We start from the raw sequence: 16,239 nt of genomic DNA on the forward strand, positions 1-16,239 counted from the left end.
TGTTATTTGTTGATCAATTTGCAATAAGAAATGCATAGCTGTTGTTTTCATTCGCATTTCCTAAAAATATATTTGAGATTTGATAGTTTTCCCTATATATATAATTAACATGATTAACTATATAATAATTATGAACTTACAGAAGAAATACCATGGGTAAATACATATTACTTTGTGAATTCAGAGACATTTTTGGAGCACTTTCAATCACTTACTGCTGATTTTCAGAACCTGGGGATCGGAATACCTTAATCTTAAAATTTATACTTTTAAATTAAATATCTCTTTTTTTATGTATTTCCCTCGACTCGTTTGATTTGATCGAGCTTCCGTTTGCTATGTTAATTAACAGGCCCGTAGGAAGCAATTTCAGTTTGGGGGGGGGGCACAGCCATACATTTTCAGTTGAGGGGGCAATATCAACTACCAAAAATTTCTTGACAAGCTAAAAAAAAAAAAAAAAAAAAAAGGAAAAAAAAAGAAAAGGTCATCAGACGTTTTTAATGAGGGGGCACAGGCATATGGTATCTATGTTTTCTATAGTAATCTATATATCGGCAAAATTATTGGGGGGGGGGGGCACGGGGGGCCCCCCGGTTCCTACGGCCATGAATTAATGACGTCATAGAATCTCATTATGAATGTATATATAGTAGCTCGACTTTTTTTATTATATATAAAGATAATCTTACGAGGATATACCATATGTATTCAATGTAGTTTAATTATCTGTAAAATATATTAAACGCATATTTATAGATAGTTTTCATATGACATATTTTCTCTTCGAGTTATTTCCCTTGGCCGCCATTTTGGTGGTCAACCTGGTAATTTTTCCTCTTTGTCTTACCAAATTTAAGAGGGTGTAGCAGAAATATTTGGAGGAAAATCTTTATGGAATAAAAATTATGAAAAAAAGGAGGCTTTACCAAACGTATATTTTTTAGAAAAAACAATGCTGCCTACCCCACAATGGCCAGTATATAAAGTTAAAGTTGGTTGAATAATGAAGGAATATGAGCATGTTGACCTCCAATATGGCGGCCAAAGGGAAATAACTCTTGATAATTTGGGCCTACTGAAAACTATCTATTGGATGAATGAGTGCAGGTTTGGTAACATTTTATGAGAAAATGATATGTTTCAATAGTTTAGATATAATATGAGACATTTTTTCATCAGTGCAGATTTTCAGTTTTTTATTTTATAAATTCTTAAAGTTTAAACTAAGAATGACTAACAATTAATTTTTCGATATATTTGAAATGAAATATTTCGAATTATAAACATGAACGATATTTATTGTTTGTGGAAAAAAAAATATACGTTTGCAATATATTTTATTCTTTACGGTGAAAAAATATTAGAATTCGTTAAGTATACTCTCACAAAATTATTAAATGTTGACTGAGTCTTACTCTAAGAAGGATGTAATATGTTTCAAAAAGAGTGATCGTTCTTCCTGTATATGTTATATAGGTGGCGCTATCAAAAATTTTTATCCAATGAAATAGATTATTGTACAGGAATGGAGATTTGCTATCTGCATTTTCATTGGTTCACTTCAAAATAGCCAGGCATTTTCAAAACAGAGGAGAGTGTGAGTGTTGGATAAGTGGAATTTTTGCAAAAGAAAATGAAGAATAAACCAGAAAAGGAGAAAAATCAAAACATCCAAGTGTCTGTACGATGCAGGTAATATACTTCATATGATAATGTGAAAAAAGGCGTGTCAGATCATTCATAATCCACTGTCGGATCATTCGACATGAATAACTGTTGTCACTGTTGAATAGACTCTATGACAGTCAATTTTCACGGGTGGAATTATTAATCAAAATTTTCAAATTACTAACACTACAAATTTTTGTGCCATAAAGGTTGTTATTTATGTCCCTATGATATCATCAACATATCCCCATTTGGCATTTACATACTTAGTACACCACATGTAGTCGTGCTATGTGGAATAAAAATTCTTAAAAAATGCATTTTCTACAGTAAATAAAAGCAAACATAGGCTTGTTAGTTATTGAAAATAATTGCTAGTCTGTTGGTCTAACATGTCTAATTTTCCTCATGTTCATCCAGTACTAACTTCACAAGAAAGTTCATTTTATGTATTTTGTCACAGACATTGGAAGTTAATGTAAAGATAGAGTAAGTACATGTGTGTGAAAAGGTTATACATGCTCATTATACTCTATATATTTCACATTAACTTCCAGTCCAAAACTGTCCTGTGTACTTTGTTTAAATAGAACATTCTATCATTAAAATGATATTGTCCTAGCTACAGACCTGGTTTAAAGATAGAATTCATTATGTCTGTTGACAGTGTAGCAAAATAAACATAGGCAATAACTCTTACTCAGTGCATTTACTGTGAACAATCCAGAGAATTCTGAATGTCACATGGCGTGTAAATTCGAAGCCAGAAAAAATGTTGAGAAGATGAGTTGAATTTTCATGTTTATATGGATTATTTTGAGGTTAAAAGGCCTAAGCAAGCTCAAAAAGCTTTGTTTTGATTAATTTGGTTATGATTTTCAGTGCAACTCATTTTATATTGTTCAAAATCATTTTGGATCAGATCCACTCCGATTTTCTACTTTGCAACTATATGGGACATATTCTAACTGTAGAGAGGGCTTGTCCCAAGACACAGTTAGATTATTCTAACTATGTCCTTTTCCATAAGTTTCCAATGTTTGTGTTATTGTTATTTCTAGGCCTATCAATGAAATTGAGAAAAAGCAGGCTTCCTACTCAGTGGTGGATTGTAGTGGGGAGAAAAGGGAAGTAATCGTGAAGGAGAGATTAGGTGTCAACCCCAACACAAAAACCTTCTTCTTTGATCATGTCTTTCCACCAGCAGCAAAACAGATCGATGTGTACAAGAAAGTTGTCACACCCATTATTGATGAAGTACTCATGGGATATAACTGTACCATTTTTGCGTATGTATAGCATCCAGTCTGTTAAACCAGCCCCCATTCTCTTATTGTTGGCAGAAAAAGGGGCTGATTTTAATTCGATTGATATAACACCATATTAATTGAGTAAACTTTATTTGTAAACTAAGAGAGATATTGTTTAGTGTTGACCTTATTTCTTTAATAAAAAAAGAATATTTAATTTCTTACTATGTGTGCATTGATTGAGTTATTTCTCTACATTTATTTTTATCTTTGAATAGATATTTAACATTAGATCTCTTTCCAAAATTGTAATTTAATACAGTTTTTAAGAAAGAAAAAAATAAAACAAAAAATAACAGCACATTCTTTTGTTGAGGTATTTGATCTGTGCCTTATTTTCCTTTGCATTATTTTTAGATATGGACAGACGGGTACAGGTAAAACCTTCACTATGGAGGGAGGGCGGGTGGAAAGTCATGATGTGTCCTGGGAGAAGGATCCTTTGGCTGGAATCATTCCTAGAGCCATGTTCAACATATTTGAACAGCTCTCTAAGTCACAGGTTTGTAGAAATGCATGCAGCCAGTTTTTAAACCAAAATTTTAGTCACATTGTTAGCATTTAAACTTGAGACAATAATTTTATTTGACAGTTTAGTGTATTTTAGGATTTAAATGTGGAATAAATGTGATAAAAATTGTGGGTAAAAAATTTGTAGGTGTGATAAATTTTGATAAAGTTAATATTTCAAGAAAGTTTGAATTCTATCCTGTAAATGTTTGAATTTTATCCTGAAAAAGTTTGAATTTTATCTTGTAAATCTGGTGAATGTTTGAATGTTATCCTGTAAATTTCATGTTTGCTTCATTACTGTGACTGTAGGATGTTGAGTTCTCTGTGAGGGTGTCCTTCCTGGAACTCTACAATGAGGAGCTGTTTGACTTGCTGGGGTCCTCAGAAGATGCCCTCCGCCTCAAGATCTATGAAGACAGTACTAAAAAGGTACATACAGATGTACAAATACTTTTGATTTTCAGTAGTTCAGTTGATTTAAAAAAAAAGGTAATGCTTATCAAATTGTAAAAACAGTAATTGAATCATGTGTAAATTTTGAAAAACTTAGTTTTAAAGTTAATTATGCAAAACACAGACATCAATAATTACTTTGCAAGTGATGTCTACAGTCTTTCACAGATCTTTAACAAATTCCTATTTAAAAAATCATTCTTAGCCATTTTTCGATTTGAGCAAAACTTTTTTCTCTCTCTTGGATAACAGGGATCAGTCATTATACAAGGCCTTGAGGAAGTGGTAGTCAGAAACAAGTCAGAAGTTTTTGAAATCTTAGAAAGGGGCTCAGCTCGAAGACAGACAGCTGCAACTCTCATGAATGCCACATCTAGGTCAGCATTTCATTTTTCTTCACCAACTCAATGTACTTAATTTTAATGGTTTAATTTGACAAAAGCAAAATAAACTAACTTTTAGTGTAATGATACAGGGAGTTGAGCTAATTTTCTGTGTTTAAAAAAAAATGTATGTCACATGAAATGTGTACAAAGAAATTCCATATTCTTTTATTTAACTTTAGTTTCATACAAGATTAAATGGAAAATCCATGTACTATTATTTAAAAAGCTTGCCTTTCAAAGAAATGTTATTAGCTTTAGTTAGTTGAAGGTTTACAACTTATAGAAGTAAATGTAACAGAACCACTTTAGGCCATACCAATTTGTAATATAGTTCGTCGGATTTGCCGCTTCTATTTGTACAATTCCAAATTATAATATTATAAAAAAAAAAATATATGTCCGCCCGCGCATCCAAAAATATATGAGTACATTTTTTTTCAACTTTTTACACCAAACGCACAACAGACTTCGGAACATGTGTTGAAGACTGTGTAACAATCTGTCATTGTGTGAAGTTTTTCACGATGCCTGTCCACGCTATATATGTACGATACATCAATAGTTAAAAACAGTGGATGTGAATTTTTTCCTTATATTGCAATCGAACTAGAACCAGATAGGAACTAGGAAACTTTTGAAGCGCTGTTCGATGTTGCTTTAAAGAGAACATCGAAAAGTCCACGAAAGGTTTGGTGAATATTGATGATGTTTGCTCTATCAAAATAAAAAAAAAATCTGAGAGCGATGTAATTGAGACTTCAAGACCAGACATGTCCGTAGGAATTAGCATGGAACTGAACAGAACGTTTGTAGAAATGAACTAAATTGCAACGTACGTAACACGTACCTCATTCAAAACATGGCAAACAAAAAGTAGACACATTTTCACATTTTATAAATGCTTCCAAAAATTATTCTCTCCCTGCAAAAATTACAGGCAAACAAGACCACAGAATTTATTTAATTATTTGATAGATTGGACAACAAATTGGAGAGGAAATTCTTCAAAAAGACCTTTTTAAATGTAGCAAAACATTACTTGTTATGAAATATTTTTGAAACCTGAAACTTTTTATTTATTGAAAACATTATCAAAAAAGTTAAAAATCATAAGTTCATGTGGTATACAAATGATATCTAATAATTTTAAGTCTTTATATTTGAAGGACTCGCTCTTTGATATCATCTTTTTTTCATTTCAAAAAAATTTATATTACTTGTATTAGCTCGCCTCATAATTTTTTACCCCAAAAATGAAAAATAATATTTGTAAAATCATTTTGCCCTCTCGCCTCCCTTTTTTATTTTTGAAAATCTGAAGAACTATTTTACAAATTGGTGTGACCTTATATACATTATCCATAATTTGCATGTGATAAATATTCATATAATCAATGAATTACACTGTATATAATTTTTAATTACAGTCGTTCTCATACTGTGTTTTCTGTAACTATACACATCAAGGAGAACACAATAGATGGAGAAGAACTGCTGAAGACAGGGAAACTCTATCTGGTTTGTAAAAATGTTGAAATGACATTTCTCTTGACAATTATTGTGTTAAAGGTGCTTGGACACAGATTTGAAGTTTATATGTTCTCCAATTTTCTGTATAATTTCATGACTTATATGTTGCTATAGCATTTCATACTAAAATACAATAAAAATCTTATTTCATCTCGAAGTTATTGAAACTTCAAATTTCTGGATGCGTTTGATTGACACATCCTTGCACTTTCATAAATTTTAATTTTATTCTTTAATACTTAAGAAAAGTGGCAATTACTTGTGTATTAATGAAAAATATTAAAACTATGATCCAGAAAATTCAGAGTAGAAATGTTCGAAAGCAAAACCCACTCACAGTATTGTCAGTCCGTGCTCAGTGGTGTGTGTAGACTTTAACAATTGAACACACCCGGTGAATCGTACACATTATCAACAACAGAGCTCGTGCCCTGTTTACAACAACAGTTTACATTTCACGGGTGTATTCAATTTGTTAAACTCTGTACACAACACTGAGCACGGGCTGATGCTATTAGTGAGGGGGTTTGCTTTCGCACATTTCTACTCTGAATTTTCTGGATTATAGATGTATATGTTTTTCATTAATACACAACAAAATCGCTTCTTTTCTTAAATATTAAGGATAAAGATAAAATTTGTGAAAGTGCAAGGATGTGTTAATCAAACGCGTCCAGGAATTCGTAGTTCCAATAATTTCCGGATAAAATAAGTTTTTAATTATATTTTCGTGTGAAATGCTATTGCAATATATAAGTCCTGATATTATACAGAAAATTTGAGAAAATATTAACTTCAAATCTGTGTCTAAGCACCTTTAAATGTGTTGTCCATTTGATACTGTGGAATCATTGTACTTCAGTGGAAAGGAGGGTGTCGTTTTTTTTTCTGGATTTCAATGGTAAATTTTCCATCAATTTTTTTATTTAAAAGAAATTTATAAATTTAAAAGCTGACTTTCATATCAATGAAAGTAATCCATGAAAACTGAACGTCACAAAAAATTTCTCACAGTATTTGTTTAAAAATTGTAATAGCAAGCTCTTAAGTTGTGTTGATTTGATGAAAATAGATTCATTACTACACAGTTCATATTTTGGTTCATGTACATGCAGTTTTGTACTTTTACAAAGATTGTATTTTGTGTTTTTTAGGTGGATTTAGCTGGAAGTGAAAACATAGGTCGTTCTGGTGCAGTTGACAAGAGAGCCAGGGAAGCCGGTAACATTAACCAGAGTTTGCTGACCCTGGGTCGGGTTATTACAGCTCTGGTGGAACATGCACCACATGTCCCATACAGGTAACCTGTCACTGGTTTATGTTGTATGATAGAGATTTTTAAGCTTGTTAAAGAAATGAAAGAAATTACACTTTGGATTTAGAATTAGTGCCTATAATTTATCTGTTAGTTCATTTTGATAAATTATTAATTTTGAACTTTATACTAAAAATCTCAAGTTTGAAAAGCAACTTCAGCAAAAAAAGAAAATACAAAATCACACTCTAATAAATTTTCAGTAAAAGTTTACCATTGTCTATAGAAGTACATTCATCCATGAACATTACCTTTACATGTATCTGAATATTAATTATGGTTTCAGAGAGAGTAAACTGACTCGACTTTTACAAGACTCGCTGGGAGGAAGAACAAAGACCTCCATTATAGCCACCATTTCACCTGCCTCCTGCAATCTAGAGGTGTGATTTCAGGGTTCTTAACAAGTACATGTGTACATACAAATATACCTGTAGTTTAAACAAATGATAAACATTTTTAATTACAAAGAAGCATACGTAATTACTATTAGATAGAAAAATTGCTTGATAAACTTGAATATGTACATTTCATGTAAGCAAATGACAAAAATAATGTAATTCTTACTGACCTCTTGATTATTGAAAAAGATGTTAGAATTTAATTTGATCTTTTTATAGGAAACCCTCAGTACTCTAGATTATGCTTTCCGAGCCAAGAACATCCAGAATCAACCAGAAGTAAACCAGAAACTTACAAAGAAAGCATTGTTGAGGGTAAGTCTGGATTCCTTTATTTATTTACTCCTCCATGGCACCTGATCTCACCTCTAAATTTTGAGGTCCATGTTTGCTCTGCTCCAAATTTGTATCATTTCATTGGACTTTCAAGATTGAATACTGTTCGTTATCTCCATATTTCCTTATTAAAGAAATATCCCCCAGCTACATGTACCTGCATGTATTTGTCCATCAGGAATCAAAAAGGGTGGATAGCAATTTTTCAATGTATTTTTTGTCATCTATCAGTATCAGAAATATTTTATTTACGTGTACTTTGCAGACATACAATGAAGAAATAGAGAGACTAAGACGAGACCTCCAGGCTGCGCGGGAGAAAAATGGCATCTTTCTTGCTGAAGAAAATTACATGTAATTTTTATGAATCTTAAGGATTAATTTTGACATATTTATATTTATTCCTCATGACTCGGCTAAAATGTTTTTCATGAGTCTTATTTCACATTGTGTAAGTAGACATACATTACTAGCCCCTTGATTCTCTAGTCTGAGTGGCGAACATTTTATGTTTAAATTAAAGTTTTGATTGTTGAGCATTTAAGACATTGAATATGTGGACATAACTTGTGATCTTCTTTTGACAGTGCCATGCAGACTAAGATTAGGCAACAGGAAGATTCCATTCATGAAATGGAAGAACAGTTAGAAGTTCTCACAAAAGAAAAGGAAAAAGTAGGAGAACTAAAAAATTCTGCATCATTTTTGTTAAGCCACTAGCCAGTATATACTGGTGGAATTTCCAAATATTTTTGGACAGTTAAATTTAGATTATGCTCTTTCTGGGGGAAAAAAAAGCAATTTGTAAGCATAGTAAAGGGAAAAACATTGTGGAATTTAGTGATATTTTGAAAGCGTTTTTTAAAAATGGTCCTTTTATATTTTCTCCCAGATAAATGAGTTGTTTGAGACAACACAAAAGGAGCTGGAAGAGACAACCAAAACTTTAACGAAGACAACGAATCACCTGGTCCGGACAACAGGTGCCCTGGAGGAGACGGCACAGACCCTGGAGGTCACGGTGAAGGAGCGAGAGGAACAGCGCTACCTGGTGTCACAGCATGTCAATGCTGAGAATTGTCTTTATGGGGAGGCAACTCAGGTAAAAACAGAATCTATTCTCTAAATTTTGATCAGGGGGATAAGGATGCCAAAATCTTGATGGTGGATGTATTATGAAAGGTTTGAATTGCCTATAGACAAGATTTTTAAAAAACTTTAAGGTACCTGTACCCTGAGCTTATTTTGCAATTTCTTGTTTTGCCTCAAGTTTGTTGTAATAATGAGTAGCTTAAAATTACACTTCGTCAGAATAAACTTTATTTGTAATTGTTTAAAAGTAGGATTAAAGGTACTATAACATTGGTTAATATAGATGTATCTGTTGGATTATTGTAGTTAATGTCCACTGTCTCTTCCACGATATCTGACGTACATGGACTGCATGACAAACTGGACAGGAAGAGATCTGTAGAGCGTCACAATGAACAGTGTCAGAGCGAGTTCCAGGGGACGTTTAATAAAGAAATCAACAAGATAGAAAGCAAGCTGGGGGCTTTTGTACAGTCACAAAAAGACTTCCACACAAACCGTACACAGAGCATAGGTAAGATATTTACATCTATAAAAAGCAGCGTTGAAAAATGTTTGCAAGTATTTTTTTTTATTTTTTCATTTTACTAAATGATGTTTTCACTAATTTACATTAGGGGTGAAGAAAATTTATGAATTTGACATTTATAACATTAGGGGTCACAGGTTTAAAATTAATTTTTTCCCTCTGCATAGTTTGTGGAGGAAATATAATGATATCTGATGGAAAGTAAGATTGTCATAATTTGATGGATTTAAAATGTTTGAAGTATACAAACTTTATTTAAAAATTGAAAGATGCCTCATGTTTCATTCTTTATTTTCTGAATGTAATTTAACTTCATACTTTTAAATTAGAAAAAGAATTGAGTGTTTTGAAAAATGAGACCATAGTTCTTGTAGGATGATATGAAAAGCTGATGCCCATTTCAGTCTTGTAGCAAATGAAACAAAGATGAGGGTTATAATCATTATTAATTATATGTAATTTGACTGTTCCTTAGTATTGATGGCAGTGACTTAGTACAACTATTATACTTGTAGCTGAAATGCTGGAGAAGGGAAGAAGTGAAACAGACACGCTAGGAGAAATAGTCAGCTGTATGCAGGAAAAACTGAGCGACCATGTGACCTCATTACACCAACATACTGACACACAGACAGAATCTAGGTTGTCCTGGATAGAGAAGACTCTAGAGGAGTCCCAAAATATACAGGTAACATGTCTACATTAGTTGCTTGAAAATTATTTTTGGTTAAGCTATTCATTAGATATCATTGACATTGATCAGTAATTTTCATCATGTAATCAACTACATGATTTGCATCAAATTAGTAATGCCTACGAAGAATTGCAATAAACTGAAGATATTGGACAACAAATATCTACAACTATTTATTCCACAGATCCATTGAAATCTGGAGCAAATACATGTACATTTCTATCTTTTGCAGACATCAGAAGCATCTAGGAACCAACAATTCTATCAGGAAACCTTTCTGACTTTAATGAAGAGTGCTCAAGAAAGACTGGAGATGTCTACACAAGTGCTACAGCAAGAGTTGGAGCGTTTTCAGCAGCAGGTGAGTTTTAATGATCTGTGTCTCAAGTAAAAATACTCGTAATGAAGAAATACATTTGGAAAGATGTCTGAATACATGTATTTGTTTGAAAAAGTTATTCATAAATATATTTACAAGGTACATCTTGAAACAGGTAAATGTTTTTTTTTTTTTTCAAATTATGAAAATCTGAAGGAACGGTTAACAAATTTTTATCTGCAGAAGAAAGATTTTGAGCAGACAACTCAAAGCTGGACAAACTCCATCTCAGAGCACCTGAGTAAGATGAAAAACATGGTTGGAGAATTCACAACGGAGATGAACCATAAACTCAACTCACTTGAGCAATCTCAGAGTGAGATGAATGAACTTGATGAGGAATTGGAGAAAATTCTAATTAAGAAGAGAAAGCTCTTAAGCGAGTCTAGGACCACAACTAAAGAGTCTCATACTCGAGTGGGCAAGTTCTCGGAAGAAATCAGCATGGAAATTGACACACACGACAGTAACTGCCATGATAATGCCAAGTCTGTCATTAAGGAGTTTCAAGAGACCTTTGTGTCACATGGAGAGGAAATCTCAAAGGTACAAAGTTTTACACCAATCTGACACTCTCATGCCTTAAAGTGCATGTTACGATTCAACTGAATAAAGTTCAGGGGGGGGGGGGGGGTGATGGGGGTAGGCTATCTTTATTTAATGATAATATGCTTGTGAAATAAGAAAAGGATATGTGACTCATATTAAAAACCTTATCATGCATTGTATAATTTGTTTTTTAGGTTTCCAGTGAATTAGACAGCTGTAGAGATTCTTGTGGACAGATTTCCCAGAAAGTTAATGAAAATATGGAGCAGGGCAACAAGGTACTATCTCAGAAAAAAATGTTAAGCTTAAGTAATCAAGAACCTATTTACATGTAGCAGATACTGGGATAGAATAATTTTAATTAGTATATATGTTTATTAATAAATAATTGATTTGTTTTGAAGCATAACAGAAGATTATACACTATTTTCTTTTAAAATTCATTAACTTGAAAGCAATACAATGTATAATGAAAACAATTTGTTTGCTCATACAGGTGCTGAGTGACTTTGGACAGAGACTGGGTGAAAATGTGGAAAAGGAAAAATCTCTGGTGACTGCAGCCAAGGAATCTCATCATCAAATGGTGGAGGTAGGAATTACCCAATGGAATTGAATGTGTAGAATTACAATGTATTTTTTATAGTGTAAATCACTAATTATTCACAAGAACTCTATTTTCACATAATAACATGAGACTGTATGCTTGCTTTTAAAAATTTCATTCTTGGGTATAATTGTATTCTTAAAGATTATATAGAGCAATAACCAAAATTCCTGATCATTTTATCTCACTAATAAAGAGTTAATGACTTTGTCGCAAAAATAAAGTGTTGCAAAAATTTATCGATCTACAGTAATCAAGATTACATGTACATTCCACAAGGGAAAAAATTAATATACAAAATGTAATTTGATTTTTTTTCCAGGGCATGAAAACAGACTGTACCTGCAGCTTAGAAAAGATTTCAATGAGTAAAGGGGTCGTGAGGGAATTAGTGGATTCTTCATCAGCTGATCTATCCAATCAGAGTTGTCAGAGCAATGATCACATGACTCATTGGTCTGAACAGTTACAGGCGGATCTAGGAAATAGAGTGGAGGATCTCAATGTTTTCTTACAGGAGAAAATAAGGAAAGACTTACCAACAGGTACAGTTTAAATTGAGCCCTGCAGGGTAATAGCAAATGGAATAGATATCATAAATATACCAGGGATAGACATTAACTTTTAGATTCACTTGCCCTTCTGGCAAGTGATCTTGAATGTTGACTTTCCGAATGCAAATCTTGGTTGCCCAAAATTAGGGAAGAAGAATATTATTTATTACTGTAAATGCTATGATAAGAAAAAAATGTGACCAAATACACTACGGTCAACTTGGCAAGTTGAGCTACATGAAAAAAATTCGATGCTGCTTTTGTGCATAAATGTGTACCACTGTACTTGTCAGTTTAACCTGTTAACACACACTGCCATGCAGCAAAAACCCGCTGTTCCTTTTAATAAAATTCATATTTTTAAAAATTATTTTTGGGAGGATCCTTTTGTGAATCATGATTTCAGATATAACTGTGAAGCAACGCTAAAGGAAGATAGTTGCTACGAAACATACATATCTTGATCAGGATATAATGTGTTTCTTATGTTCTGTGAGTGAATAAATAATCTAATTTCCTAGTAAGAAGTTAACAAAACTGTTAGATACCATGAAAAAAAACAGAATAACGAACTCGAATTTAAATGGACGGTATAATCTAGAAATGCTACCATGGAATTCAGAACTCAGATCAATGTCAGTCAGGTACCTGGCTGAAATCAAATGTACAATATATTGTTTTATTTATGAATTAATGTAAACTAAATAAATATGTACATTTCTTTAAGAAAAATTCACTTGCCGATCAGACAAGTACATCTAAAGTTTCACTTTCCCGAACTGAGAATTTACTTGTCCAGGGCAATCCAAAAACCGTTAACGTCCATCCCTGTATACATGTACATTTTATGAAGTATTACTGGAGAGTAAATTATCTTTGTCTAAAATTAAGTATCTTTACTATAGTTAAAAAAAATCTGAAGAATTTTTATGCATTTACCTACTTATAAATTTTGAAGAAAATGAAAATAATTTAGATTTTAATATGAAAATTGAAAAAAAAAAAAATTTAATGTTCAACAGGTACTACCCCACAGAGGAGAGAGATCACATACTCCCAGAATCTGACCAGGACTGGGCGCCACGAGGAGTTGTTGGAGGAGTTTGGATTCCAGCCTCCTCCTATCAAGGCTAACCTTATGAGGAGCCTAGAACTGGCCGCCCAGGAGGAGGAAACAGAGGGGGAAAATATTCAGGTATGACATCGAAGTTTAATTTTTACACCAATGCTTCTTAGATAGCTAAAAACAATGCGGAGGCATATTTTCCATCAGCTTGTTCATACAAGTCATTCTAAATTTTGTTTGGTGAATTATACACTAAATAACTAGTTTGATAGCCAAAAAACCACCAAGATGTATATTTTATCAGCTTGTTGATACAATCTGTAATTCTGTTTTGTTTGCTAGATGGATGGCCTGGCCCAAGTGACACACAAGGACATAGCAGATGACGTCAGTGAGGCAGGAAGTGACATGTCGTGTTCCTCCACCACGTCAGGAGTGTCTGTTTTCAGTTACTCCAGCAAGGTATAGTTATAAAATCATACCAGAGAAGCTTTGAATATGTTGCTACTGCATAATACATGTTTTCCTTTGTTACTTTCACCAAAGACTTTTATATCCTGAACAGTTGTGAATTTTTACTTGCTACATCCTGCATCTTATATATGTACATGTATTTCTAATTGGGAAATTGTTGGATTTTTGCAATTTGTTCATTTCATTAGTTAAAGGCTTATATATTATAGTCTCTTTATATTAGTTTTTATCACTGAAAAAAAAAATTTCAGTGTAATTTTATAATGTAAAAATATACAGTGTAGAAGATTTTAATTATAATTATTCAGTAATGATTTTACAGACTTCAGAAACCAAAGAAAATAAGATGAAGAAACCCAGAAAAATGAAAGTAAACAGCGCCAACATCACCCCACGAAACAAGACAAGACTTCCACTACGAGCCAGCAACAATGATTCATAGAGAAGGATTTAAACAGATTGATCTTTTATTAAAAAATATTTCAGATGTGCAAAGATCATGATTTTATGAACACAAAACACTCGATTTTGAAATGCTTGTGCAATACTTGTGCTTTTACCATTTTCATTGAGATGCCTGCCTTCACATACATGTACTACATGTATATCTCCATTAACTGTGTGATCAATATGCATTTTGGCTCAGAGAACTGGTTCAGAATTACTGGTATCTTCTATTACAGCTGAAATCACATGATTTTCTCTCTCTTTATATTAGTTTCAACTATGTTTTCTATTCTTTTTCTGCTGCTGTCTTCTATCCTCTGAATTTTATTTGTAATTTATCTGTTTTATAGAGATGTACATAAACTGAATTGTATTCAATCATGTGTAGTAGAAATGAAAGGTAAAATAAATCTGTAAACTATGAACCATGCATTAGACTTTTTGTAATATTAAATTGGCATACTATATTAAAAGTTCATTAATCTACAAGTTTAAGGTTGGAATTGAAAATATATGAAAACACTGGGTATGTACAATTTAACTCACAAAATGCACAAGAAAGTCCCTTTCATTTGGGATATACATATCAATATTTAATGGACAGACAGGGTTTATTGATTTTCAGATGTGAAGTTGAAGTTACTGACCGCATGTTTCATATTTGACACAAATTAGGAAAATTTGCTGCAAAAGTTTTGAAAAGTAAGGATCCTCTATCAATTTTTTAAAAAAGAATTTAATTTTTTTAAAGAAAATTGAGGAAACCATATCACTTGAAGGTATACAGTGTACATATTGAGTTTGTTAATTAGGTTCTCTGAACCGAAGGCTCAAAGCTAATTGCTAAGGCCTGGCTTGTGTGTGTAAACTTTTTGAAATGTGGGCCATATCTCGGGAAACCCTTCGCCAATTTTTATCAAATTTGTCACAGAGTATCCTTTAGCTTAAGGCTTTCATTTAGATTAATAATGGGGATGTGACCCCTAAGCAAGGGAGCATAATTAGGGAAATATAAAAAAATATAGTGGTTGTTAAAAAATCTTATGAACCACTGGGAAGATTATTACCAAGCGTACAGATAAGGATACATTGTAGATTTAAATTGTTCAAGGCATCACCCTGTCGCAAAAATACTGGTCTCAAGGTCACATCAAAACTGACCCAAAATGATATTTTGTTAGAATTAATGATATTTTGCACATTACGAGAACAATGTTCGTAAAATCTTGTCAGTTGATGCATCTTAGGACTCGAAAGTATGTCACTGTGACCTACTTTAAAAAAAAAATATTGCAGGTATTTATTTCAAGTTGATTTTGATCATATCCTGGACACTTTTGAAATTTATGATCATCAAAACTTGTCAACAGATGTATCTGTGAAGTGTGTCAACCAAAAGCTGGCCAATGTGACTAACATTCTGAATTTTAGGGCATATTTTCAAAACATTTTAGTTCATTATTTCAAAGAGGTTTAGAGTCATCAAACCTTTTAAGTTGATGCATTTTGGGCTTTAAAACATGTTTATGAAAAATTAAGTCACAGTTACATACTTTTTGAATTTTGCAGCTATTCATTTTTATGTTTTAAATGCATATTTTGGACATCAAAGCTTAGGATCATTAAAAATTGTCAGTTGATGCATACCAAGACCTCTGATTATATCTGCTACTTTTGGAATTTTTAGGCCACTTTTAACTGTTTAAATATTTCAAACAATAAGAGGCTCAGATCATCATCAATCTTTGATGCATCATGGGTTCTCACAGTGTGTTTACAAAAAACAGATCATGGTGATCTATGAAAGAGCAAGTGCCACTTAGGGCCTTTCTTGGCCCTGTCAATTTGTGAAAAATCGAAACTGCTCAGTTTTGGCTGACAATGCAGTATTCATCACTTGGACCCTTGGTGACCATGTTTCTACTGAACACGA

At 32.6% G+C, this 16,239-nt stretch overlaps 1 protein-coding gene across 1 annotated transcript; it reads left to right on the plus strand.

The window, feature by feature from the left end:
- Window positions 1-1,543: 1,543 nt before the first annotated feature.
- Window positions 1,544-14,664, plus strand: LOC133195761 (kinesin-like protein KIF11-A). Its single transcript, XM_061331691.1, has 22 exons — window positions 1,544-1,695; window positions 2,733-2,960; window positions 3,339-3,483; window positions 3,804-3,923; window positions 4,200-4,324; window positions 5,761-5,851; window positions 7,018-7,163; window positions 7,465-7,561; window positions 7,799-7,894; window positions 8,181-8,269; window positions 8,503-8,590; window positions 8,808-9,017; window positions 9,314-9,521; window positions 10,052-10,224; window positions 10,463-10,591; window positions 10,793-11,155; window positions 11,353-11,436; window positions 11,655-11,750; window positions 12,088-12,310; window positions 13,342-13,514; window positions 13,728-13,847; window positions 14,182-14,664. Exons 1-22 carry the CDS (start codon window positions 1,637-1,639, stop codon window positions 14,299-14,301), a joined length of 3,183 nt encoding a protein of 1,060 aa, XP_061187675.1. The 5' UTR covers window positions 1,544-1,636; the 3' UTR covers window positions 14,302-14,664.
- The last annotated feature ends 1,575 nt before the right edge of the window (window positions 14,665-16,239 follow it).

Source organism: Saccostrea echinata, unplaced genomic scaffold (genome assembly GCF_033153115.1).
Source record: "Saccostrea echinata isolate AGI-Se365-2 ecotype Australia unplaced genomic scaffold, CSIRO_AGI_Sech_v1 ptg000029l, whole genome shotgun sequence".
In the NCBI taxonomy this organism is placed as follows: domain Eukaryota; kingdom Metazoa; phylum Mollusca; class Bivalvia; order Ostreida; family Ostreidae; genus Saccostrea; species Saccostrea echinata.

Bases quoted from the DNA above. Each gene is read 5' to 3' on its own strand.
- LOC133195761 (XM_061331691.1), top strand. From the start codon at position 1,637: ATGAAGAATAAACCAGAAAAGGAGAAAAATCAAAACATCCAAGTGTCT. The intron at 3,924-4,199 runs GTACATACAGAT...CTTGGATAACAG, and splicing joins ATGAAGACAGTACTAAAAAG to GGATCAGTCATTATACAAGG. The intron at 13,848-14,181 runs GTATAGTTATAA...ATGATTTTACAG, and splicing joins TTTTCAGTTACTCCAGCAAG to ACTTCAGAAACCAAAGAAAA.